The sequence below is a fragment of the Dendrobium catenatum genome, unplaced genomic scaffold (genome assembly GCF_001605985.2).
Source record: "Dendrobium catenatum unplaced genomic scaffold, ASM160598v2 fragScaff_scaffold_1480, whole genome shotgun sequence".
Classification (NCBI taxonomy): Eukaryota; Viridiplantae; Streptophyta; class Magnoliopsida; order Asparagales; family Orchidaceae; genus Dendrobium; species Dendrobium catenatum.
In genome coordinates this window covers 22,546-50,225 of record NW_021319942.1, presented here as the reverse complement: position 1 = coordinate 50,225, position 27,680 = coordinate 22,546, and the positions used below count along the sequence as shown (strand labels likewise).

General features: G+C 33.0%; 1 protein-coding gene across 1 annotated transcript; it reads right to left on the bottom strand.

The window, feature by feature from the left end:
- Positions 1-3,605: 3,605 nt before the first annotated feature.
- LOC110095682 (exocyst complex component EXO70A1) lies at positions 3,606-27,637 on the bottom strand. The gene is made up of 12 exons (XM_020821318.2): positions 27,362-27,637; positions 27,060-27,155; positions 26,335-26,540; positions 25,858-26,115; positions 22,898-23,036; positions 22,610-22,822; positions 22,038-22,243; positions 15,521-15,724; positions 15,337-15,436; positions 6,100-6,209; positions 5,873-6,019; positions 3,606-4,194 (listed from the first exon to the last, which is right to left on the bottom strand). Exons 1-12 carry the CDS (start codon positions 27,518-27,520, stop codon positions 4,077-4,079), a joined length of 1,956 nt encoding a protein of 651 aa, XP_020676977.1. The 5' UTR covers positions 27,521-27,637; the 3' UTR covers positions 3,606-4,076.
- Positions 27,638-27,680: the final 43 nt, after the last annotated feature.

Sequence of the window (27,680 nt, the reverse complement as noted above, 5' to 3'; positions counted from 1 at the left end):
GGTTATGGCGGAGTTTATATCGTGAAGAGTGGGGGTGAGAACGTGGGGGTGGAAGTTTCGTAGCAAAGACAGGGGGTGGAGTTACCGCTTACGCATGAGGATGTTGAAAAAGGGCAGAGCGACGCGGTTACGAAATCAGTAACCGAATTTGGTGGTGGTGGGAGGAAAATTAGGTTTAGATATTTGGAACTTTTGAAAATAATTTGAGGTAAATAAAATATAAGTATAGGTCAAGTTTTTATCTCACTATTATTTGGGACATTACATTACATGAATCATTTTTTGACATTATGTTATTGATTAGGGATGTAAGCGAACCAAACGTTCGACGAGCTACTCGTTATTCGATTCGATTAAAATTCGTTTGTTATCGTTTAATTAACTAAACAAACAAACTTGAACACTATTTTAAATACTCGATCATTAAATAAACAAGTTTGAACACTAATGTGTTCGGCTCATTTATATTCGTGAACAACATCATTTAAAGCTCATGAACATTGACATTAGGCTGGATAAAAGCTCGATTCGTGTTCGATTCATGTACAATAGACATTTCATATTTGTTCATGTTTGATTGATTGTTTGTTTAAAATATTCATGAAGATGAATCATAAATCACTTGTTCGTGAACGAGCTCATTAGGTAGCTCAAAAAAACTAGTTATATATGTTAGTGAACTTGCTCATTTAATAGCTCAAGAATACTCGTTAAATATGTTCATGAACGTGCTTGTTTGATATTTTAAAAAATTCACTAAATATATTCGCGAACATGCATGATCTAATTATTTGTTATGAGGCTCGATAAAGCTCTTTTGTTAAGTTAATGAATATCTAGAAATAAAGCTCGTTTATAGTTCTTTAAGGCTTGTTTGTTTAAAGCTTGATAAGAACTAAACGAACTGAACATGAACCTATCATGAACCAAACATGAACACTCATTAATTTAAACGAACCAAACATGAACACAAGCAATAAAGCTCGAATCAAACATGAACCAAACTTGAATAAGTTGATAATAAATTAATACAAACATGAACACTCACATACTCAACTCGGCTCGGTTCGTTTGCAGCCCTATTATTGATTTTTCTACAAATGTTATGCTCACCGTCGAAAATATAAATAAAATTTTGGAAGTTGGTGAGTTTAGTTTAAGTTAATATAATAAATATGAGTAATTAATTAAAATTTATATTTGATACGTCATCAAAAAGTGTCTTGACCAGACAAAAATCTTGAGGCATCCAATTTGAAAACTTTCAAAATTAGATTTGGAACCATCCAAACACTGATTTTGACAAATTTATAATCAAGTTGAACATCTCAAGGAGAAAAACACAACAATACCAAATGGGTCCAAATTCATATACTGAATTGTATTTGAAAGGTTTAAAGCACTAATTTGATGATCGAATGATCTCTAAATATGACAGGCTTATAGTGGAATAGAGCGGCTCGATGAGATAAATCCAACAAGCCCAAGATTGCTTAATTCTAACATCATTAAGGCACATAAATGCATGAAAAATATTCTATGATCGGAGAATCAGTACAGGTCGCCTGATGGAGCACTCCGAACCTGCCCTGGATCTTCTTCATATTTGGGGTGAATATAACTCACAAAAATTTATAAATAGACACCCACTCTCTATATGAGGGGAAATTATTGGGTTCGGACACTGGACACAACTTACCATTCGGAGACTTATCCAGTACCGAGCAATACCGAGCTCGATACTGAGTTCGGTACTAAACAGTACTGAGCTCGGTATTGAACAGTACCGAGCTCGGTACTACTCAGTACATGTAGGGGATGATGTGGCACATTTTCATTGGGCTCTGAATGGCGTCCAGTGTTCGAACCTAACAATTTCCCCTATATGACGGGGGCCTTTTGCTGAAAATTGGAGAGAACTCTAAGGCTTCAAGAGTTCCACTCAAGCACCACCGCCATTGGACTTTCATCGATCCAATACCTGGTCAGTAGACGACTTCAGGACTTCTGCCCAACCATCGTCGGACCAACGATCGACTACCCACCACCATCAGACTTCCACTTGACCATCATCGGACCGCCACCCTCCCACCAACCACCCTGAACCACTGCCAATCTGCTGTCAAACATCCGCCCAACTCTACAAACTTTTGTAAATTTGTCTCCTCTAAGTCAAGGAACGGGTCAACCTCTGTAATTCATTCAAATTAAGTTAAATATCTTCACCTAGGCAAGGCCGGTGATTTTTCCCTCTTCGGGTTTTCCACGTAAAAAATTTCTAGTGTTTTTCAGCTCTCTTTAACTATCTATTTATGTGCTAGATATACATGCATCGTTGGAACGAAAAATCCACTCACTCTACCACCTCAAATACTCCAGCCCATAACAATATTAGATTATTTTACATTTTGATTAAGTTACTCAATTCCAAAATTTGTGAGGATTTTATTTTATTTAAGAAATTAAATATGAACATCATTATCAAATTTCTTAATTTGTTTCATTAAAAAGAGTGTAAGGCGGAGAGTTTTTTTATTATATATAATACTATTACTTTTTTATTATTTGGATAACTGCGGGCTACCTAAGTACTTGATAACATTTTTTGTTAATAAAGAAGATTTGGCAATTTATTATAATGATTTTTATTTTTATTTTTTCAATCTTGTTATTAAAACTTGACGCGGAGAACTGCAATGTCGTGTTGAATGCTTCAAATAGATAAATTAGCAGTTATTTGACGGATAAGTACCTCTTAACAACATATTTGACGCATTAAGTTAGGTGAGCTTTATCATTTATGTAATAATTATTGAGATGCCAGTCTTAATTTCCAATATAACACGAATTTTAAGAAAACTTAGGCTTGTTTGGGACGAGTTTTTTATTGCTTTTTAAAACATAATTTTAGTATAAAATTTTAAAAAATTGTACTAAAATTCTATTTTAAGAAGCAATAAAAAAATCGTTTCAAACGAAGCCTTAAACTTTGTTTGAGATGGCTTTATTGTTACTTTTTAAATCAGTTTTTTAGCACAAAAATTTTTTGAACTAAGTTTTTATAATAAAAAGCTATTTAAAAAAAAAAACAGTAAGAATACTGTCCCAAACAAAACTTTAGAATGATTCAATTAAAAAAAAAATAATATCAGATAAATTTTTATTCAAAACTCTTTGATTTAAACATAACTAATGATATGAAAGTTCCCTCGGGCAAGGGGGCAAGACAATTGAAGATTAAGGCTAGAGCCTAGAGGTGTAATTGAGTCATGTCAACTTACGAGCCAACTTCAATCTAACTAATTAACGAACTCACGAGATAAGTTTATTAATCGAATTTAAACTTGAGCCTATACTCAAGCTCGTATGTTATCTAAGAATGAGCTCGAGCTCAAGCTCAATCTGACTTGCCTCACAAGCTTCTCAAGTCAAAGCTTGAATTTTCCAAATAATCTCAAATAAACGAGCCTAGCTCAAGCCTAATGATTTTCAAATGGGCCGCCGAGTAAGAATTTAACAAACTTAACTTAATTAGACAAATACTCGTTTATACTTGGTGGTTGACAAGAGCAATAGTAGCAAGGGAGAAGGGCAATTCACATGTATTTGGGCAAATTCAAAGTTCATTAAAAATAAGCTTTTCAAGTATCTAAGTTCATACAAAACACCTGGAAACCCAAAATTCATACATTTATTTTACTTCAGGAGTATTCCAAAATAAACTGCCCTAAAACAAGATCAAAATAATGTGACAATCTTAACAATAATAGGAATCAACTCTTCTTTCAAATCAGACCAGGAACTAAACTGGGGGAATGGAAAAGAATAAATAAATTTTACAATAAAAGGAAACTAGAGAAGTTTTGCCAGCCTAGAACACTACATGCTCTCAGACTCATCATAGCTTTTTCCAACTAAATAATCTGAACATTTAGGCTTCGTTTGAGACGGCTTTCTTACTTCTTCTTAAAGCAGCTTTTTAGTATCAAAATTAATATTTTTCTACTAGAAAGTTACTTTAAGAAGCAGAGAGAAAGCCGTCCCAAACAAACCCTTAGCCAAACAGGAATCAGCTATCAACGCTTCTGCTCATTCCAAGTCTTTCCTTCAAAGAATTCCCCAAGCATTCGCTCCAGGTCTTCTGGAGTATATCTAACATATTTTTGAGGATTCTTACCGCTGTCAATAAGAGGCCTGAAACAACAGCAGGGTTTTGCGTTTAGAGCAGTCAAAGATTCAAATTTTCCATTATATAGAGTGTGCGACAAATATGTAGATATGCTGAATGTGGTATAAGCTTTTAATGCATCATTTTTATTAAGTCTTGTCAAGAGTTCTATGCTTATTTTTCATAAACCATTTTGAATACCTTCGACATGTATTATCATAAATCTAACCCTTCTCATTCATAATCTTCTAATACTAATTTTATCAACTTGTCTAATAATCATATTTCTACCTTTTATCACACATGTTCAAGCCACCTAAATTTATCTCAATTAACTTACCTTTAATAGATATCGCTCAACGCATTCTTCTAATATAAGCATTTTTTTAATATATTCTTCCTAATTTTAGGACACATTTATCATAACATTATCAACGTTATTATGACCAACTTAAACAAGTTTCTTACATTCCAAATATTCCCTCTGAATTCACAAAGTTGGCCACTCAAATTCGAATAACAAAGAAATTAAATTATAATTTGTTAAATCTCAACCTTACGATCCCAAAGATATCCACGGCTATGAACAGTAATCCGTGGGAAGACTACATGGATTGCATTAATTCCTCCCATTGATTTAGGAATAATTGTATTCATGTTATTATTAGAGTTATTTGTTTCCTTATTGCTACACCTTGTATAGATCTATAAATAGGGAGTAAATTGCTTAATAAAATTCAAGCTTTTCCCTCTCGTTCCTCTCAATTTAACGTAATTAATAGTCATAAAATTGAGCCTTTATAGTTGATTTATTGAGAGGCCTCACTGTTGTTCTTGCATCAAATATTTTCTCCATTATACCCATTTAAATCAACATTAATAAAAATTGCTTCTTCTTCAAATCGAAGTTATAGTAAATCATCCATATCTTGACAAAATTTTAAATTTATTTAAAATACAGTTTGATCCAACTTGACAAACATAAGCAAAAACCACAATTATAATAACCTCACAGATAATTATCTCAATAGAAATTGACCTTTTACTAATCCTATTCTTCTAAACAATTTTGCCATTAACTCTTAATCCGCTATTACTCCAACCGATTCCTGTTGTTAGTATTTTCTACATATAACTTATAACCTAAATTAAGGGGAAAAAAATAAATTACAGCCCTGAATAAACTGGTGAAGAAAACTCAATGGACTTGTGTATTAGTTATTTGGTCCAATTCTATGCAAAGGACTTCACATCCCACAAGCTAGCACTAGAGCATTCCTTAACATTTGTTATCTTTTATGGCTTAAACATACCTCTACCTCGCTAGAACTTTCACCACAGTAATCTTATAGAAGGTGATGGTAGTGTGGGGGGCAGGCTACGAAGAGAGTGTTTGGAAATTATTATGCTAGTGTAATGTAATAAATATACTGTGGGTCAACGCAGATCTAAATTCATACTGAACTATTATGCACTTGACCTACATGAAGCCCTTATAAATTAAACCAAGGACCAAAGTAGATTAAAAATTTGAAGATCTTCTAGCTAAAGAGCAAATAAGGTCATAGATGAAACCTACAAAAAGGATTACTATTATTTGGCATTCATTTTCACTAAAAAAACGCAGGCATAACTATTTAAAAACTTTCCGAATTGTAAAAAAAGTATAAGCGAGAGCCTATAGACAGCTTAAAAGAAGCTCACCCAAAGCGTTTTATAAAAGACCTATATGCTGGCAGGAGAACTTCGGCAACAGCAAGCCTCAAAGACTCCCTCAGCTCTGGATCAGGAACTGTCCACTGAGATTGCCTTTGATGAAGCTCCTCGAATTGCATGTTGAAAGACTTCAACCTGATGATGAGGAAAAGTTTTAAGTTCAGATATTTAGAATAAAATAAACGGCGTTACAGAGTTATCGCTAGTTAATCAACCTCTCCTTTATAGTTGCCCTTGAAACTCCACTACTGTTGCCCCCATCACTTCCCCCAGGAATAGAACCACCAGAAGAACTTTGGCCTTGAACAGAAAGAGACTGCAGAATCTGGAAAGCAAGAAGATGACCGAGTAAAGCTTAAGAACTTCAGAATACAATGAAATTGTTAGAAGAAAATACCCATGCAAGTAAAAAGCCTTGAGAATTTCCGCAATGATGAATGCTAATCTTGCATTAAGGCGCATAATGGTTAACTAATTAATTTGGCAAAGAGATGTTGCATGCAAAGTGTTAGACCGGTCCACACGGACCGGCCCAAGCGAATAAGGGTGGAACTCTCCGCCTCCTATACGCACCGCGCAATCCGCCAGATCCCATGGAGTAGTTTAGGAAGGTTTTTTTGAGAGAATCAGGAGGGAAATTTGAAAGTAGGGACTGTTTAGGGATTTCCTTTTGATTTATATGCATTAAATAGTTTGTTTTTCTATGATTAGGACATCTTGAATTTGGCTGAATTTGAGATCTCTTAGATTTAGGTTTTCTTTTGGGCTCTAGTGGCATCTAAAGATTTGGGAAAGATTGATCCTCCTCTCGAATAGAGAATCAATTGTATCTTGCTATTTTCCGTTTCCCTTTCATCAAATAATACAAATTATCAACTGTTTTCGTGGTTTTGTGCGGATTTTTTGGAGAATTCTAGCTGTTTTCCGAAGATTGATAGGAAATGCTTGAGATCTATGAGTGTTTCCTATCACAAAGTTTCTGCATTTTGCTGTCTGGTTATCAGTGTTATTACAGGCAGGTTAATCTTGGTACTGAAGTGAAGACAGATTAAGCTGCAAGATGACAGTCAGCGAATGTGACCAAAAATACATTGTATGCATCTTTGTTTTTTCTTGCAGCAAGCATTTCCTTTTGCTAATACCAAATACATTGCAAGCAGCAAAACATTTCTTTCATGCAATTTTACATACAAAAACTTGTGTCTTTGATATCATGTGTCAGAATTTGGAAAATATTATTAAAAACAATTCTTATAGATATTGCAACATTTTAAGCACTGAATATCACCAAATAAATTTTCAAAAGTGCAGCAATGCCCAGTCATGGGTCAGGATAAATAGTTAGATACTTCTACAACGTAAAGGATATCATAGTCTCTAACATATCTCAGATAAAGGATATGCTTGAACATGCGTGCTATTTGATAAAAAAATAATAATAATTTTAGTTTTAATTTCAAAAATTTTAGTCATATTTTATAAAATATGATATTTATTTATTTAGAGAAATCAAATGCAAACATATGCTATTTTCAACTTAGTCACATTTTTTTAGCAATCATATTTTATAAAGTTGACTAAAATTGTTTAAATTAAAATTAAAATTATTATTAGTTTTTTTACTAAAAAAATATTTAATAATTTTTTTAGAAAATTTATAATTACTTGAAAATTATATTTCATAAATATTTAATTAAAAATTATCAAAATACCCTTACATTTAATAAAATTAACCCCAACATTGAATCTTAGGACCAAAAAAGTCTTACTTTAAAAAGTTGAGAAACCAAATTGATCACTCAAAAAAATTGCTGACCATTTGGTCATTCTATCTCTCTCTCTCGGCATATATGTCATTATATCATCCTACATCAAAAGTTTTCTTGATTGATGTTTAAGATCAACAGAAAAGATAGCTTTTAGTTATACATCCAAAGATCATCAAAATCAGATGGAAAATGACACAAGGGTTTTTTAAAAGTTATGGGCATTATGATGATTCTAATTTAGTATAATACAATTTCTTCTGCTTTGCATGCTGGCTTTCTTAAACTATCCCACACAAAGCATTCGAAAAATTTAACTTTATATGCCTTAAAATATCAAATATCCCTGTTGTTTCATTTCGAACAAAATACCACAATTATATAAAATGTCAATCATAACCCTTGATTCATGCAAACTTTCAAACAATCTCAAAGCCCTTCCTAGCACCTTTCTATCTCCAACAACTCAAAGCCTGGATGATCAATCTATTATAAGCATCACAACAACAGTCTCTGCTTTCCAGTCATAATCTATTCAAGGATATTGACATTATAATTTTAATTATATAAGTTTGAAGGCATTCAATGCAGGCAGTTGTAGGTATGATAGGATTGAGATTAAAACAGAAACCTAGGTCGTAAAACAAATAAGATATGAACTTATAAATGAAATTTCAAATCTTATTTGCACACTAAACACTAATTCCTAAACCGTATTAGACAAGATTTTACTTGTTACAACTTATTCAAACTTTGTATGAAACTTACTCAATTTATGTTTGAACCTGACTCAAACTAAATTTAAATATTGCTCAAACCTTGCTTGAATATTAATTAGGGGTGTCAAAATGGATTGAGGGGGTCGAGTTGAAGTCCGACTTAAAAGTGACCCAACCCAAATCCAGTCAACTCAAACCCAACCTGTTTAATAAACAGGTCAAAAACATCAACCCAAACTTAACTCATTAGCAACCCAAATGACCCTAACCTAAACCATTAACTCGTTTTGATTAAAACAAAATTATAAGTTCTTAAAATTTAAGATTTTTTTATCAAAAATAAAAATATTTATGTACCACATAAAAAATTAAAGAAAAAAATATTAAATAGGTCATTTTTTAGTTAAAAGCGAGCCTGTGGGTCAACCCAAAATCAACATGTTTATTAAACAGGTCAACTCAAATATGAATTTTTCTAACGAGTTAGCGGGTTGGGTCATTTATTGGCACCCCTAATATTGTTAAAGCACAATTGAAACATTATCGAACCCATTATTTTTCCCTCATTGCCTTATATGAAATTGATTCATATTAGTTTTTCATGTATGCAGATGTTCACTATAAACATAAAGTAAGAAAGACATTGCACTACTCGGGTCACATATTAAGCTAGGGGTGTGGTGGACAATTTTGGTTAGACAATTTGAGGCTTTTGATCTTCTTGAAAGAGTTGAGAATTCCCATGTCATACAACTTTTCAATGTTTATGAGCTATAGTTATTGGGGGCCCTAATTTAATAACTATTATCGACGATGATCAATGATAATGGGAATGAGGGATACTCCACCATAATTTGAATGAGGGATACTCCACCATACAACTTTGAAGGTACAAACACAAATTATATATTTGTTAAATTTGCTATGATCATTGGGCAAGAGTTCGGAGGATTTTCATTTGAAATTCAAGGAGATGAGTTTAAGTATTAAGCTAATTAATAATTAGCTTGATTGGGACAATAATTGTAAGAATGTAGAGTTGGAGAAAGCATACATGGTGTGCATTGAGAGAAGCAAGGTATGAGAATTAGGTTATGTTAACTTGTAAACAATGCTATGCTAAACCATGGTAAACATAATAAGTTTAAAAAAAAAAACATGATAAACATAATGCTATTTTACTAATATGCCTGTTTTGTTGAGAAAGAGGAAGCATTCTTTAGATAGCTATGGGATAGGTTATCATAGAAGAGAATGCTGAAAAGGCTAAATAAGGATATATGGCCACTGCCCCATAGAAGATAACCAACCCAATACGCTATCACTCGATGCCTTAAATCATTGCAATACTAGACTTATGAGGCCATCACCAAACTGGCAAAAAAATATGTAGAGTACCTGAGAGAGAGAGAGAGAGAGCATAAAGGGTGTTAGGCTAGTAGAGCAAAAAGGTACTTACAAGCAAAAATATTTTGCCAATATTAATGAATGAAAATATAATTTATATGCAAAGTATTGTATTTTAAGCATTAATTTGCATTAATTAATATTGCAAATTAACTTTCAAACTTGTTTTGAATTGCATTCTGTAGAAGATTGTTAAACCTACACTGGCGCATAGTTCTACTGAAGAGGACTTCTACAAGTCCATTAGCTAGATAGTAATGTAAATACTCCATGACCCTATTAATAGCATAAGTTTTTTACCATATGATTGTATGGCAATGCTCATTATAATTTAATTGTTCGATTAATAGAGCAGAGAGTCGCCTTAGATGGTTTGGTCACATAAAACGGCGGCCTTCCGATGACCCGGTTAGGAGAGTAGAGGTATTAGATTTGACTTATGTTAAGAAAGGTAGGGGGAGACCTAAAAAGACTTGGTTAGAAAATATTAGGAATGACCTTTCTTTATTAGATTTAAACGAGAATTTGACTTTTAATAGGACACAATGGAGAAAAAGGATTCCTGTAGCCGACCCCACGTAGTGGGATAAAGGCTTGATGTTGTTGTTGTTGTTGTTGATTAATCATGCATAATTGAAGTAAGAATCCTTCAAGTGATATGCATGTGCATTGAAGTAAGTTATTGAAGATGAATGCAAGTGGTGAAGGGTCTATAGGATCTTTATGACGAATGCAACAAACTTCATTGATGTCCCCTTAAGGTGGTGATGGAAGAGTTATTTGGGTGATGGTGAAATGGGATTTAGAGTTGAAACTTCTAGGCTTTTAAATGATAAGTTTTTCCTGAATAAAAATAAGGAGAAACATCATATCAAAAGTTTAGGATATTAGGAAACTAATGATGGTATTTTATGGATTTTGGATTAATTGTTAAGGAGTTATGATATTTTTAAATCGATTGTTCACAGCAAGAATTTATTTCTCTATATTGAGATTTTGGATATGATATATTGGGGTTATTTGAGAGCTGAGGCCTTAGAATGTTGTGAGCGATATGTAGGGATTTAAGAGAGTTTTGGAGAGGTTGGCTATGTTTTGGGGTTGAGAGAAGCTAGGCTCAAGACTTAGTGGAGGCGAACAAAATTGTTTCAGGGAAAGAGAGCGACAAAGGATAAGAAGAGATAATTAAGGACTCACCAAAGTCCTAGGGGATCAACCACCAAGCTTCACCAATGAGTATAGTAACCAGCAAACCTTTCCACACAGAATTCGCATTGGCAAAAAAAATAGTTAATAAACTAAAAAGGTATAAAGCATGTTCCTATTTATAAGCTTTTTTCAAGCCTAGATAACTTTGAAAAGATTTAAGAGTCAATAAAATAGTTTTAAATGGATTGATAATATGTCCTAATATAAAATAAAAGAAAAATCAGAGAAATAAAATAAAATAAAAGCTTACAAATACATGATAATTCGGATTGCCTATATAAAGCAAGTACAACGATCACAAAATCAATTAATTTATGAAAATTAGTACCTTCTTGACTAGTATGGCCCACCTATCCATCAAGGATCCTTAAATTAAGTTTCTTAATTACTCTCCCATAATTTTAAGAAGATTATGGGACATTCATGGACTTGCATGGAAAGTTGTACAAGATGAATGACTAAAATCTTAATGTAGAACATTGGTTTGTAATCTTATCATTGGTCTTTATCTTGATAGTTGCATTAACTCTATAGGACCTTAAAGAACTCTGCTCTGTAGAGTTAGAGTTAATGTATTCATCAACAAGACCTAACATCAGCTTCTCTAAATCTTCTTTAGTCATTCAAGTGTCCTCAAAAGGAGGTTGGTTCTTCCATCTACCCAAGAATCTAAGTGATGAACCTCTTGTCGGAGAGAGTTCTTCTGAAATGATGCCATCAATATTCAAACATTGTGGTGTATAAGGAGCCTTTAAAGTTGGAATTTTGCCTACTGCAATAGGGTTATCACACAAATCTTGAGGCTTAATAATTCTTTCAAATTCTTCCATTCTTGAGAAAATCAGATCTTGTTGCAAAAATTTTCAATTCCTACTGTAAGCAATGTGTGCCTTCAAACTCCTTGACCTTGACTGGCTTTGAAGCCCTTTTGGCTCTAATACAAAAATGATGTAGGGTCTATAGAATCGTTATGACGAAGGAAGTAACATTATTAATGTCCGTTAGGATGTTGATGGACAAGTGATAGTGAAATAGAAATTTAGATTTTGGCATAAATTTTGAGCTAGAACTTTTAGGCTTTTAAATGATAAAAATAGTGAAGAACTTCAAATCAAAGGTTTGGGATGTTAGGGAACTAATAGTGATATTTTTATAAGTTTTGAATTAGTAGTTAAAGAGTTATGAATTTTTAAATGGGTTGCTCATAGCAAGAAATTATCTCCTATATTGAGATTTTGGTTGTGATATCATGAGATTATGGGAGATTTTAGGCCTTTTAAGGTTGTGAGGGATAAGTGGGGATATTTGGAAGACTTTTGGAGAGGTTTGATGTGTTTTGGGATTGAGGGAAGAAGCTAACTGGAGGCAAAGAAATTGTCAAAAAAGAGGGGGACAAAGGGTAAAAAAGATAACTAAGGACTTACCAAATCCCTAGGCGATTAGCCACTAAACTTCATTAATCAGTAGAGGAACCACCAAGTATTTCCAGACGAAATTGCAAAAGAAAAAAAAATAAATGAATTAAAAAAATATAAAGCATGGTCCTATTTATAAGCATTATTCAATCCTAGATAACTATAGAAAGTCTTATTAGAAATAAAACATTATTATTTGGATTGATGATGTATAATATAAAGGGAAAGCAAATAATAAAAATGAAATAAAATAAAATGATTTCTAATTCATGAAAATTCGGATTGACCATATAAGACAAGTAAAATGATCTTGAAATCAATCAATTTATGAAGATTATTGCCTCTTTAACTAGAATGGTCCACTTACCTATCAAAGGACTTTAAATTAAACTTCTTAATTGCTCTCCCATAATTTTAAAAGAATTATGAGATGTTCGAGGGATTACATGAAGAGTTGTCCATAATGAACGACCCAAATCTTAATGTAGAACCTTGGTTTGTGATCTTGTCATTGATCATTATCATGGTCTTGCATCAACAAGTTACTGAGGTCATAGGCTAACATAGATCTCACATATTTTCAAATGAACATGAATAGAGTTCATTGAATAATATGTGAGATCTCATTCCTTGCAAAGATAATAATGATGTATGTCTCTAATCTCTTATAATCCAATACAAACATTGCATACAACATAACAAATGAGTTACTTTTGCCAAGGCCTCCAAGACTACTTAAGTTGTTAGGGTTATTGGACAATAGACAGGAACTTTTCTCATCCAAAACTCCTTTGAAGAGAAGGGCCAACACAACTAAGATTTTGAGGTCTTCTATAAGGAAAGATATTTGAAATGTTAACAAAAATTTATGTAATACTTACACATATATAATCTGATGAGTGCTCTATATCTTATTTACAATGAAAACTATGGAGTGTATGCAAAACAACACATCATCTGTCTTCTAAGAGTTATACATGACCATATATCATTTTGCAAAAATTAGTAACATATAGAGTTATCTTATAATAATGTAGATTCATAAGTTCATAGGTAGATAGCAAGAAAAGATTGCATCAGTACATGGGCCTATAGCAAATGATGTATATTTAATTCTTTTTAACAATACATTTAATTTTATAAGTGATTTACATTTAATTATTTTGTTCTAGAAAAGAAAGGGGCTAATAATGTTTATATTGAAGTCATTAAGAATATGTATGCAGGAGTTGTTACTTGTGTCCAGACACAGTATTTTCCTATTTCAGTTGGATTATATCAAGAATTAGCCTTAAGCCCATATCTTTTTGCTTTAGTCATTGATGTTCTCACTAGACATTTGCAAGAGGTTGTACCCTGGTGTATGCTATTTGCTGATGATATTCGTCTTGTTGATAAGACTAGAGAGAGAGAGTTGAAGTTAAACTTAAATTATGGTGATCAACCTTAGAGTCTAAAGGCATTCGTTTAAGTAGATCTAAAACTGAATATATGGAATGTAATTTTAGTAACAATAGTTCTAGCGAGGGGATTGTGACTTTGGGCGATCAAGTCATTAATAAGAGTACACATTTTAGATATCTTGGGTCTATTGTTCATAGTGATGGTGAAATAGATGGGGATATTATTAGTAGAATTCAAGTTGGATGGTTGAAGTGGAGGAATGCATCAGGCTTTTTGTGTGATAGAAAAGTCCACCTCAACCTTAAGGGACAATTTTATAAGATGGTGGTTAGACCTGCAATGCTTTATGGTGCAGAATGTTGGCCATTAAAAGAGAAGCATAATATTATGTTAAGTGTTGCAAAGATGAGGATGCTCAGATGGATAAGTGACTTTACTCTTAGAGACAGGATACGAAATGAGCATATACGTGAAAAGGTTGGAGTATCTCAAGTGGAAGATAATATTAGAGAGAGTCGCCTTAGATGGTTTGGTCACATAAAACTGCGGCCTTCTAATGACCAAATTAGGAAAGTAGATATATTAGATTTGAATTTTGTTAAGAAGGGTAGAGGTAGACCTAAAAAGACTTGGTTATAAAATATTAGAAATCACCTTTCTTTATTAGATTTAAATAAAAATTTAACTTTTAATAGGGCAAAATGGAGAAAAAAGATTAATGTACCCGACCCCAAATAGTGGGATAAAGGCTTGATGTTATTGTTGTTGTATAATTATTGTGATTGCACTCTGTCAAATAAAATTTATAATATGATTTATTATAGCAATTGTGATTGTACTCTATTGTAATAAAGTTATATTCTACTATGCAACAACATTAGTGATTTGATTTTTCTTTATCAAACTTATAATATATTGTGTCATAATTACTATGATTATACTCGATTGTATCAAAGTTAATATCTACTATGCTATAGCTATTGTGATTGCAGTCTATTATATCCAAATTATAATTTTTTTATGTTATAGATTGGCCAAAATTTATTTTAATATGTTAGAATCTTACTTGAAACTTCATTCTAACCATGTTCAAAATTTTTTCAAGCCATTGTTCAAACCATATTTGAACATTGATTCAAACTTTCTTTAAATCTTATTCAAACCTTATTTGAACTTTGTTCGGGGTTAATTTGAATAAACAGAGGAAGACAATTTCATCTGAAAGAAACTTTCACGTATATTTTTTCAAGAAAACAAACATCGAAGATAATTGGCCGATTATAACTACTATAAGATATTTAAAGTCAAATTTCCAAGCATTATTTCAGGAATGCTTGTGGCAATCGTATGTTTATGGAACTAAGTTGACAAGGAATTATTATAAAATGTAATAGGCTATGTTATGTTTATATAACCTATATAATGTATTTAATCCATTAAAATTTTGAATGCATTAAAACATTAACATCATGATTAGAATAGCAACTATACAGAATAAAAATGCTAAATTCATTAACTTCAAAAAATCCCACCTTTGCCCAAGCTACCCGTTTATATTGATTTGCATTTTGCTGCACAATTCTTCTGTGCCTCTGAACCCAATCATCACCCAATAAATCCTTTGCCTCTGATCTGAGAAGAAATTACCATTTCAGGTGTTATCTAGTCCAAGGGATCTTTTAACAGTAAAATATCTAAGCATAATTATTAACATACCTTCGAACGGATCTGACCATGTAGTGGATGTTATTCATAATGAATAGATAAGTCAACGCAGGATCCTTATATTGCTTAGACTTACCGTCTAGGTTACTTTGAAGAGCTTGCATAATTCGCATTGTAACAGTTGCCAGTTGAGAATTTGAATCTTCTCCCGCCTTTTCAAACTCCTGGAAAAGCTGCTTCAAAGTTGATTGATAGCTGAACAAGCATGGCAAGTTTATGTCAGAATACTATGTACACAAAATTTTAAAGACAAAAATAAGTGAAGGTCAATCAGTAAAGAAAAATATGTCGCAATTGTATAAGCAAATAACACTTTACAGTATAAAAGCATGAGCAGATAATATTCGAATAATCACGTATGAAGAAACTACTAGGTTGTTGCTCATTAGTGATATGCCATAGAATAACTAATTCATAGTGAAACATTCGCTTATGTATCAAAACTTCAACTTCATTGGATAAAAGTACACATTGGTTGACCGGATTTAAACATAAGATTATACTTGTTGCATGGAATTTGAAGAATTTACAAGTAAATGAGACAATTCATGGATAAAGAGATTACAACAAAGGAATCAATACCACTTGTTTGCAAGCAATTCAATGAAAAGCGGTGAAATCTAAAGACAGAACAGATAATTATAAGTTATCATGCATTGAGAGGGATAAAAGTCAGAAATGCTTATGAGAAGAATGAATTTCTTGGCTTACTAAACTTTTTAATATTATTTTGAAGAGTAAAAAGATGTCAGATGAATGGAGAATGAGCATGTTGATTCCTATTTTTAAGAATAAAAGTGATGCACAAGATTGTATGAATTATAGAAGAATTAAGTTAATGAGTCATAACTTAAAACTATGAGAGAGAGTTATGGAGCATAGATTACGACGTGATACTAATGTTTCTCAAAATCAATTTGGATTCAAGCCAAGTAGGTCTACTATGGAAGCTATAATGGAGAAGTATAGAGAGAATAAGAAGGATCTACATATGATATTTATTGATTTAGAGAAATAATATGATAAAGTTTCAAGAGAAGTGCTATGGCAAGTTGTAGAAAAGAAAATGATTAATAATGCTTATATTCAAGTCATTAAGGATATGTATGCATGAGTTATTACTTTTGCTCAAACACAAGGTGGTTTGACCAAGTATTTTCCTATTTTTGTTGGATTACATCAAGGATTAGCCTTAAGCCCATATCTTTTTGCTTAGTCATGGATGTTCTTACTAGACATTTGCAAGAGGTTGTACCTGGTGTATGCTTTTTTGTTGATGAGATTCTTCTTATTGATAAGGCTAGAGAGTGAGTTGAAGATAAACTTAAATTATGAAGGTCAACAATAGAGTCTAAAGGTTTTCATTTGAGTAGATCTAAACTGAATATATGGAGTGTAATTTTAGTAGTAATAGATCTAATGGGGGATTATAAATTTGGGCAATCAAGTCATTAATAAGAATATATATTTTAGATATCTTGAATCTATTGTTCAAAATGATAGTAAAATAGATAAGAATATTATTAGTAAAATTTAAGTTGGATGGTTGAAGTGAAGGAATGCATCAGGCTTGTTGAGTGATAGAAACGTTCCCCTCAAACTTAAGGAACATTCTATAAGATGGTGGTGAAACCTGCAATGCTTTATGATGCAGAATGTTGGCCAATAAAAGAGAAGCATAATATTAACTTAAGTGTTGTAGAGAAGAAGATGCTCAGGTCAATGAGCGGCTTTATTCTTAGAGACAGGATTTGAAATGAGCATATTCGTGAAAAGGTAGGAGTAGCTCCAGACTCCAGTGTAAGATAAGATAAGAGAGAGTCACCTTAAATGGTTTGGTCACATAAAATGGCGGCTTTCTGATGACCCAATTAAGAGAGTAGATGTATTAGATTTGGTTTATGTTAAGAAAGGTAGATGTATAACTAAAAAAATATGGTTAGAAAATATTATAAATGAACTTTCTTTATTAGATTTAAATGTGAATTTGACTCTTAACATGATACAATGGAGAAAAAGGATTCATGTAACCGACCTCACAAGTGGGATAAATGCTTGATATTGTTATTATTGTTGTTATTGTTGTTGTTGTTGATGCATGTATGTATTGAGAGGGATAGCAATGTCAATGGGATAGGGATAAAGTCAATAGAGTTGCGAAGAAATTGAAAGGCGAACAAAGTGAACAATATGGTGATTGCTATTGAGTTAATTATTGATGAGAACAAAAAAATATGATAAGTTGTTTGCATAAAGTTTTAGGCACACCAAGGGGTAGGTTGTCTGTGAACCAATTCATTTGATGAATAACTTGAACTCATGCTCGATTAATAATAGTTCAAATTAGTATTTAAACAAATTTAATATTTTTAATAAGCTCAAAGATTAAATGACTTTTTATTCACCATACAACCTATTTATTTATGTTCACTAATAATTTGTTTGTTATTCAACAAATAATTTGTTAAAAGCTTGATATTGAATCGATGATGACTCATCTACTATTCAAGTTTAATTACTTTTTAATATTAATATATTCTATATTTAATTATTGCACCAGTATATTTTTGTCCCTCGTACATTTATTTTTCACATATCATTCTACACTTATGTTGCTTTCAAACTTCATTTTCTAGTCGGCCAAGGTCGTAGGTACTGTTGAGAATTCGAGCCTTAAGAAATGAATATAAATTATCCTTCGTAGCCTGCCTACAGTTGATGCCCCAACAAAAATAGTCTATGAGCACTCCATCTTAGCCATCAATACTTGCAACACACCTAAATAAAAATCAAAGTAAACTGGCATGAGAATCAGTGGTGACTGCGTCTAGGGGTGTAAGTGAGCCAAGCCGGCACATGAGTCGGCTTGAGCTAGACTTGTTAACAAGCTTACGAGTCGAACTTATTGGCCATGAGTTCGAGTTCAAGCCTATACATAAGCTCGTATATTAAATGAGCTTAAGCTCAAGTTCAGCATGGCTCAACTCAAAGTTCACTAAACTGCTCGATTAACTTAAAATATATTTAAAAAATAAATAAAATATCATTATATTAAAAATAATTTAATATTTTTAAATTAATTCTATATTAAAAATAAAAATTCTAAAAGAAAACTAAAAATTTTAATTTAAAACTAGAAATCAAACTCAACAATCTAGTCAAGCTCCAGCTTTTCCAGATTAGCTCAAACAATTGAGCTGAGCTCAAGTCTAGAAATTTTTTAACGAGTCGAGCTCAAACTCAGCATGAACTAAACAATCTTCGCTCAATTAAGCAGATACTCGACTTGACTTGACTTGTTTACACCCCCAAGTGCGTCTTCTTGTTCTCAACCTTTCGGGAGTTTATACATTGCCTTAGACCTTAATGCATCTTCTCCTAGGCGCAATCAACCTGTCTTAGTTCGCAACCCTCGTGTTTTCTTATCAATCCTACTATTTTACATTGCTCTCCTCCTCAGGATTTTAATACATCTTTTCAATCCTCGGCTCCTTTGTAGCCCAACTATTATCTTGTAAAATTGGTGGAAAATAGTCGGATATTAATTCCAAAATTATTATATTTATGGTTCATTTAGAGTTAAAAATTATTTATTAATATGATAACCACATAGAAATTCATTTATCAACCTATTTATTAATTCATTTAAGCACTCGTTTGATTAACTTGAGCGAACGAAGTACAAAATGTACAAACTAAGCTCGATCATCGATTATTCTAAGCAAGCCAGGCAAGAACATATGTAAAGCTCAACTCAAACCCATGTCAAACTTGAACAACTTGTAGTATCACCAAAAAAAGTTAGATCTATGATATGCCCAGCTCAATTACTGCCTTCTCAAGTGGTTTGCATTGGCTGTGCAGTAAACATTATATAAATTTGGTCCTAAATTTACCAACTCAATGTCATATTCTAAAAGTCTATGGATGACTTAAAAATACAAGTGACAAAGGAGTTTACAAGATCATCTTATAATCCCCATGATGCTTACAAGTACGTGCATCTTAATCTTAAGAAGTTAAAACATGCGGAAAAAAATAATTAGCACTATATTATACCGCACGAGTTATGTAAAAATTAAGCATTCAACATATAAGAACACAACAATGAGAAAAAATATTAAGAAACTGTGCTAAAAGAGGGTAGACACTTGAAAGAAAAATAGTGTGATCAATTAACACAAATAGTTACCAATGTTAGCTCATCAAACAAGATTGCTTAACAAATCAGAGATTATTTCACAAAAGATTTAGATGAATGGCTCAAATCTCCAAGCAAATATAAATTTAAGATTTGCCCAATGCGCCTCGAATGAAAAAACATAAGCATCACCCAAGCCGCAAAATTGTAAAAGCCACAAGGTAGAGACTGGGCCTCAAATGCTTTTTTTAAAAAGCAATGCAACAAATAGATTGCATTTACAAGCTGCTACCGCTCATCTTTCCAAGCTCCAACGCCATCCCTCCAACATATTCACTTGGAGAATCATCCACCCAAACCATTAACATGAAATGAAGAGAGAGCATCTCCCCTTTCATTTACAATTAATATTTTAAAACGAAAAACTTGGTTACTACATTTTTTCCATGAAGTATTAAAAATCGCACTCCTCAACATTGCTCTTAATCAATGTAGTTGATATAGAATCAGATAAGCTTCAGGCTTATCAACATATCTGATGAATTTTGTGAGTCAAAAGGACTTCCAAGAATTTGATAAACAAGCCAAACATTTACAAACTTAATGATACAACAATAGAAGCTAAATATTCAATTCCCTTGCCTACTCATATAACACCCATTAACATGTATTATAGAAAAGCATAATTCCATATAAATTTGCCAACCATTTAAATATTATTTTATTAGAAAAAACATAATGTTAAAGGAAATGAATGTTTTAACTCTAAAACTAAATATAAAAGATGAGCATGTAAAAAGGTCATTTCCTTTCACAAGAGTCATTTGTCATAATATATGTGCATTGCAGCTATTGGAGGAGCTAATAGAAAGAGAGACACGAGAAGAGTAGTGATGCGGACATCCAACCGTCCATGCCTATCCGAGGAGCTGAAGATCGACGACCGAGATCCCTTCATTTTATCTTATTTTATTAATTATAATTTTTATTTAATTATGCATTTTTTCTTTTTTTACCCTTACTTAAGGGATTTGTTTTATGTAAGCCCAAGGGGCAAAATTGTCTTTTAGTTTCTTTTAAGGCTTATATATAGAGGCCTTTGCTCTTGTATTAGGACATGATGGAATTATAATAAAATTTGTGTGTTTGCACTTGTGTTCTTGAGAGAGGACGAGAGTGAGATTCCTATGGGAGGAATCTAAATCTTCACCAGCCGCAGGATGGGTCCGGGCTCGTGATTTGAGATCCCTTGGAGAGGGAAATCGTATCACCCACCAACCTTGGAGACGGCCGGGTTCGTGGTTTTATTCTTTTTCGTTATCTTTTCATCTTCTCCTTGTCAACATCCCCACCAATCAGTCAACCAAAACCCAATTACGTTCCCATCCAAGCTGGCTGAAATTTTCAAAATCTATCCACGGGAAAGGCAGATTTGGGGAAGAAATGAATGGGCTAAGCTGCTGTTAGCCGAAGCACTCAAGGCTTCCCTTGGGTTTCTTCTCTCCCCACTTATTCTCTTCAAAATCAAGCCTAATTCTCCCTGACTACTTTCTATCAGATTTCTCTCAGATTTTTACTCAAAATCCTCCCCGTTCTACATCAAGTAGCCAGCAGCTTAGAGGGTAGAAAAAGGAAATCTCACAATTTCATTGAACATTTCGTTCATTTAAATCAAGTGCCCTATTACAATACTAAAACCCCTTACATAGACTAGAGCTCAAAATAATTGTCTAAAATACATTAACACTAATACAAAAGGAAATAAAATAGCCTTATTTTATATAAAAAAATATTTAAAATAAAATGGACATATCTGACACCAAATAATTATAGTAATAATTAATCAAAATATAATTAAAGAGAAATACTAAATAGACTCGTGAACAAAGATTAAAGAAACTTGCACTACATCTGCAGCACAACATTACTCGTAACAAATTGCCACAAATCATACATATGCACAGAATTTCTATTTTTAGAGAGGAATTTTTGTACGGATGTATTCATCATGCATAAAAATGCTATGGCTAAATATATTTACAGTGATAAATATGTATGAGCGAACTGAAAATGTAGATAATAATGGTGGATATTGCTTAGTAAAGAATAAGAAAAGTTACAAACAATAGCCACCATTCATTCTACAAATTGTCAGCTGAAATAAAAAATGAAGAAAATATGGAAAAAAAAAAGATGAAGCGACTAAGCCAAACAAAACATTTAACATAATGAATTGCTGCTGTAAAGATTAAAAGTATCAATAATCGCTATGAAGAAACTCTTAAACAATGTCACTTCCAAAGTTTTGGCAAGGAAATTAAAAGGAGGAAATTGAAAATAAAAAGTGGAAAAGTGGGCAGAACATACTCAAATAAAAACTTCACATAATTAATCACATAGCTAGTAAGAGGGTGCACAGTTCCATCCAACACAGCAGTTTTTGTTGCATCTTTTTCCACTGCTTCCTCAAAATCACCAAAAGTTTCTTGAGCAGTCTGGGCTAAGCGCCTTGAAAGATTATGAGCAGCATCCCTCGTCTCAGAACAAGCTTTTCCTTCAAATATTGTTTCAATCTAGGATATATTTTTAATAATAAGACAAAATGTCAGGATATTTACAAATCACTGTTTACTTGATGTGGTATAGATCAAGATAGAAGATTAAAAATAGATTACAAAACGAACAGTAATAGCTCAAACAATGCACCTAGTAGCCATTACCTTAAATATTGTGATAAGGATTCTTAAAATTAAGGTCACATTGGTTTATCAGTTGCTTATAGACCCGAGTGGAAACATAAGCAATGTAAGTATATTACAAGTAATTAAAACACCCAACAACATCAACCTCCTAGACCTATGAGAGAGACTCATAATGCAAATTGGAAAGAAAGACAACTCAATGTATTTGTACAAGATATTTGAACAAATCAAACATACCTCAGAATGAAGCTCCCGCATTATTTCATACATGTCTAGAAGCACAAACAACTTCTCTGGTGACCTCTTGCTTTTAGCTATAGCATCCCCAAAACTAAAAAGCATCAACACACTGTCTGCTGTTACTTCAGCAAAGCAGCGATCCTTAAGAACATTAATACCATCAAAAATTTGATCACAGATTTTTCTCTCTGCAGCAAATAGGAGTTTCACCTGTTTTGAGTGCAATTAAATACATGAAAACAAAAGCAACTAATTTCTAACACTGATATTCAAGCTAAAACTTACAGCAATCCTCATATAGTGAATCCAGTTTCCAATTTTGGCCTCCAAAACCTCCCATGGCATCTTCTGTACATCCTCTTTACTGAGCTTTTCCACTCCAAGTTTCCGGAGGCTCTGCTCTAAAGCTGAAGAACGAGTTTCACTGAAATCCATATGTGAATCAGAGAATTTGAGTCAAAAGGAGAATGAGAAAATAGGATCAGAATACAAGAAAATGTAGATGTGTACTTTTTCAGCAATCTAAATTATGCTAGTGTGAAGTTTAAATTTCTCCCTTAGTTATTTGACATTTGGTGCTTTGATTCTATGCCAGGTGAAAAAAAAAATCAGCCAAACATTAATGTGCTGAAGAGAAGAAGAAGTCAAACTTTTTAGTTTGGGCCAAGAGATTTAACCAAACTATACGTATTTGTAAATAAATCTTACGAGCTGTAAAATTATAAAGCGAGCAATATAAGAAAACTCTGCTTGAGACTAAATCTATTAGTTATGATGAAATTAAATTATTAAATCTAATTGGACTTTTCCCTGCAAAAAGCAACTTAAGCTATAAGGATTGTTTGGATTGAAGTACAGTTAATGAAATGAAATATCAATAATTTATGGGTTGATTATAAATTTAAAACCATAGGTTTAAGAAGTTTTTGAACCCACTTTTAATTTCCCTCAAAAATTAGCATCCAAAATATAACCATTCATTTGGTACGTATCATTGCAAAAAGGTGCAATTTAAAGATACATATGATAGACCACTAATTAGTATTAAAAATAGTGATTGAGTGAACCAAGTTTCCAAGGTTTATACTAAGGATCACCATTGAGTCTTTATCTGATAAATTAGTTCATGAATTAGGAAGGCGATGGACAACCCCATCATAACATAGATAGCCGTTAGTCAACATGATTTCTGAAGCATACATTTTAACACTTCAAGCATCACTCATAAGAAAATCGTGAAAATGAGTATTCATAAAGCCGCCTCAAAATAGTTGAGAGATAAGGATAATGATGATGACCAAAAATAGTCTAAAAAAATAATAGGAGACTTTTAAATGGATATAACAGAGCTTATTCCCGTAACCTTCGGCACTTGTAGTATGGTTTTGCATCATTTATTATCATCAGGGCATCTTGAAAAACAGATAGATAAAAATGCCTCAAGATCTAATAAAATATTATTGCCTGATTTTCAAAGAACACCTTTCTTATGCGTAGAAAAAAAATCAGCAAATAAACAAATATAACACTTGATTCCATGTAAAAACCCCTAGAACATTTGATGATCATTCATTTGGGCCATTCTCCTAATGAAATGGATTTATATCATCAAATGTGTATGTTCCTTAGGGCAACCAAGAACATAAGGAGGGGTATTGTCAGTGGAGAGGTGAATATCGCATATTGCTCATTGGAGCTCTAGTTAAAAAAGGGCACTCTTTCTCTACGGTGTCACTGACTATAAGATGTTTATCACTTCTGTGAGGAAAATAATTTACCAGTGTAATTCAGAATTAAGATGGAAGTCCACTAGAAAGGATGACTTAATCGCATATCATGAGTTAAGAATTATATATAGGTATAAACACAAGTAATACATTATTTAAGATATTAGTTGTAATCAAACATTTATTTCTTTAGCCATCTTTCATATCAAAGCAACTTATATAAAGGAGATTTGCATAGCACTATACTACTGATAAATAATATATGAGCTCCATAAACCAACAAATAACCCTTATTAATAAATGAATATATAGCTGAAAGAGATCAATATATAGAATACATCATCATTATTAGCCTTCTCCAACTATTTTTAGTTGATCTCAAGAATCCTCCTTGTCAATTCATCCTTATTTAATGCTAAATGAAGTGTTAACTTCATTTTGCATCAATCATTGAGCTAAGCTCATCTAACAATCATGTTACATTTTATCGGCCACTTGTTTATCAATCCTCTCACATTAATTTCATCTCCCTATCCTATTCTTGTCTATTTTTCTCCTAACATGTGCATGCCCAAATAATTGAAATTTATTTAAATGAGAATTTGACTCTTAACAAGACACAATGGAGAGAAAGGATCCATGTAGCCGATCCCACATAGTGGGATAAAGGCTTGATGTTGTTGTATCTCCAAGAAATGTTACTTCTACTATTTTCTTAATATTGTTATTTCCTACTCAATCTTAATTTTATCAGGCATCCATAAGAACATTCTCATTTCATCCATATGAACTATTTCCTTGTTCCTAATCACAAGTAAATAGTTTGAGATTCATATAAATTTCTCAGCTATAGTAAAACACAAACATTTTAACTGTCTATCCTATTGTTTTAACTCAGCATAGTAAAGCATAAACATTTTAATTGCATCTCCTATTGTTTTAACTGTTTGCAAACTACATGCTCAACTGTCACTTATATCATAGCAGATTTATTTAAATTCAATGTTCAGCATATGCTGCATTCCCACTTGTTTATGAATGCAAAATCAAGTGCATGAAAAAAATAATTGAACAAAATAAGGCTTCAATGCATATTATAGGCCATCTTTTCCAATCAATTTGTACGTTTTTTTTTCTGAGATCAACTCCATCAGTCATTTTCCAGAATAATACATATTGCAGAAAAATCATCCATTAGGAGCACTTATCACTGTTTACACTTAGTTCCACCTTCAAGGATCCAATGTCAATCTTGTTCTTGAAGAGTCCTATCAGTAGATAGGTGTAGCACATATAGATGATCAACTAAATCATCACATCTCAAAATTACATCCAAGTAAGCTTAAGTCATTCCTTCATCCCAATTTCTATTTTCTCTCGATTTTTTTCTACATGTTGATAAGAAGATGTGATTCACACCATCATTCATCAAGTTATGTTCTTTATGTATGTATGTATGGAAACGTACTAGAAAAAATATGCTTAAACGTACTAGAAAAAAATATGCGGTAACCATACCAATAAATCTTCACACATTGATCCTGTTTTCCAGCTTGAATTGTTTGTAAGGCCAAGTCATGCAATAAGGGCAAAAGCCTTGGAGGAATAAGAGTTGGAGGTTTGTATATGGCTGTCTCTAAGCTTTTCCCTTGCTGATCAGAATTACTGGCAGATGATGGCTTCCTTTCCCCCTCAACTTGCTGACCAGGTGACCCAGCAGATGGCCTCAAAGAACTAGGTAGACACTCGAAAAGCCGGTCCGGCTCCACAGGTTTGCTGTTACAAAACATATAATTGTACTTGAAGGCAGATATGCTATTGTAACTCAAAATAAATGAATTATGATTCTCAATGATCTTATTGTAATCTACAATGGTCTTTTTTTGCAAAATAACTGTGGAATATAATCTAAAGGAAAGCATCTGCTTAGTTCTGATTTTGCACAAAGGGTTCAGAGCATATTGTAGTATCCATTTAAAAATTTGATGAACAAACCTAAAAGTAGAAAGGAGCTGCCTAAATTCCTCCTCTAGTTTCATGATGGCCTTAGAAAGCAAAATATTTGCATGGTTAAGCACCCCATCAGACCACTTGAAGGTTTTATTTGAAGTGAAAAATTGGACATTTCTTCGCAACTGGTCAATTGCCTCCAAATAACTTTCTAAGTCTTCATGAGGACCTCTCAAGATCTTTGCCTCAGCCTACATATTCAAAGAACAAACAACATTCAGATCCCAAATTCATATTGTTTCCCATCAAAAGCAAATCTTTCAAGGTCTTCAAGCACATGATAATCGAGGCAATCATCTCCGGATAAAATATCAGAGGATACGAAGTCTTACAAAGTACACGCTGTGGCTCTCAAAGATTAATCTCCCAAACCAGAATCAAGAAGCATTGCAGAGAAAAATATAATGGAATCATAAATTATAATAGAAGCAAACAGTGGAAGTGCCGCATTTCAGTAATTTCCGCATTTAAAGATTTAGATGTAGAGGACCTCAAATTTCAAATCTAGGTTTTTTCTTTTTTTTTTTTTCTGGACAGATAGAGAGGTTTATACTAAAAATCCAAAAAACAGGGCACTTGTGCAACTCACTATGGAGCGAGAAGAACCAACCAGGCCAGGCCTGTAAGACCAACTTAGCGTGTGAGATAAAAAAAAGCAAGAACCTCAATTTATTCTCAAAGAAAGGGAGAGAGAGGGAGAGCGAATCAACCTGGCGAGTGATGTCAAACTGAACCAGTATAACGTCAGCAGATTTCAACGTCTTATCGATGTTCTCGTGTGCCCTTCTAATTGCATGCGTCCGCACCTAAAACACAAGGCCTATGAACCATAATCAAAATTGAAAGCTCCATATACCCACCCAAACCCTTGAATTTCACCCTAAAAAAGGATTTTTTCATTAATTGCAAACTACACAAGGATTCAAATTACGCTAAACTGCCCTGGAACTCACTCCTGACCTAAATAATACGCCGACGGAAAAGAAATACTAGAAAGAGTGTAAGTGCAGACCTGGGTAGGACGCATAGCCGTTTCGAGGGCAGATAGGCGGTGGTCGAAGGAACCGAGGATGTCGACCATGTTGCCGGTGATAGTCTGGCTCTTCTGCAACGATTCTCTCAGAAGAGTCGCCCTCTCCTTTAGGACTTCTATAGCCGGCGGAACTCCCATGGATTCGGTTCTCCTCCACTTCCTCCCGCCAGAAGTCCTCTCTTCGATCTGTAAGGACGCGCAACTGCTCCCAGAAGACAATGAATCAGAGCAAAGCCAGCCTGGTTGACTGAAGAGTCATCTTTAGCATCCCCTCGCCGGTTAGGATTTCCGAATTGTT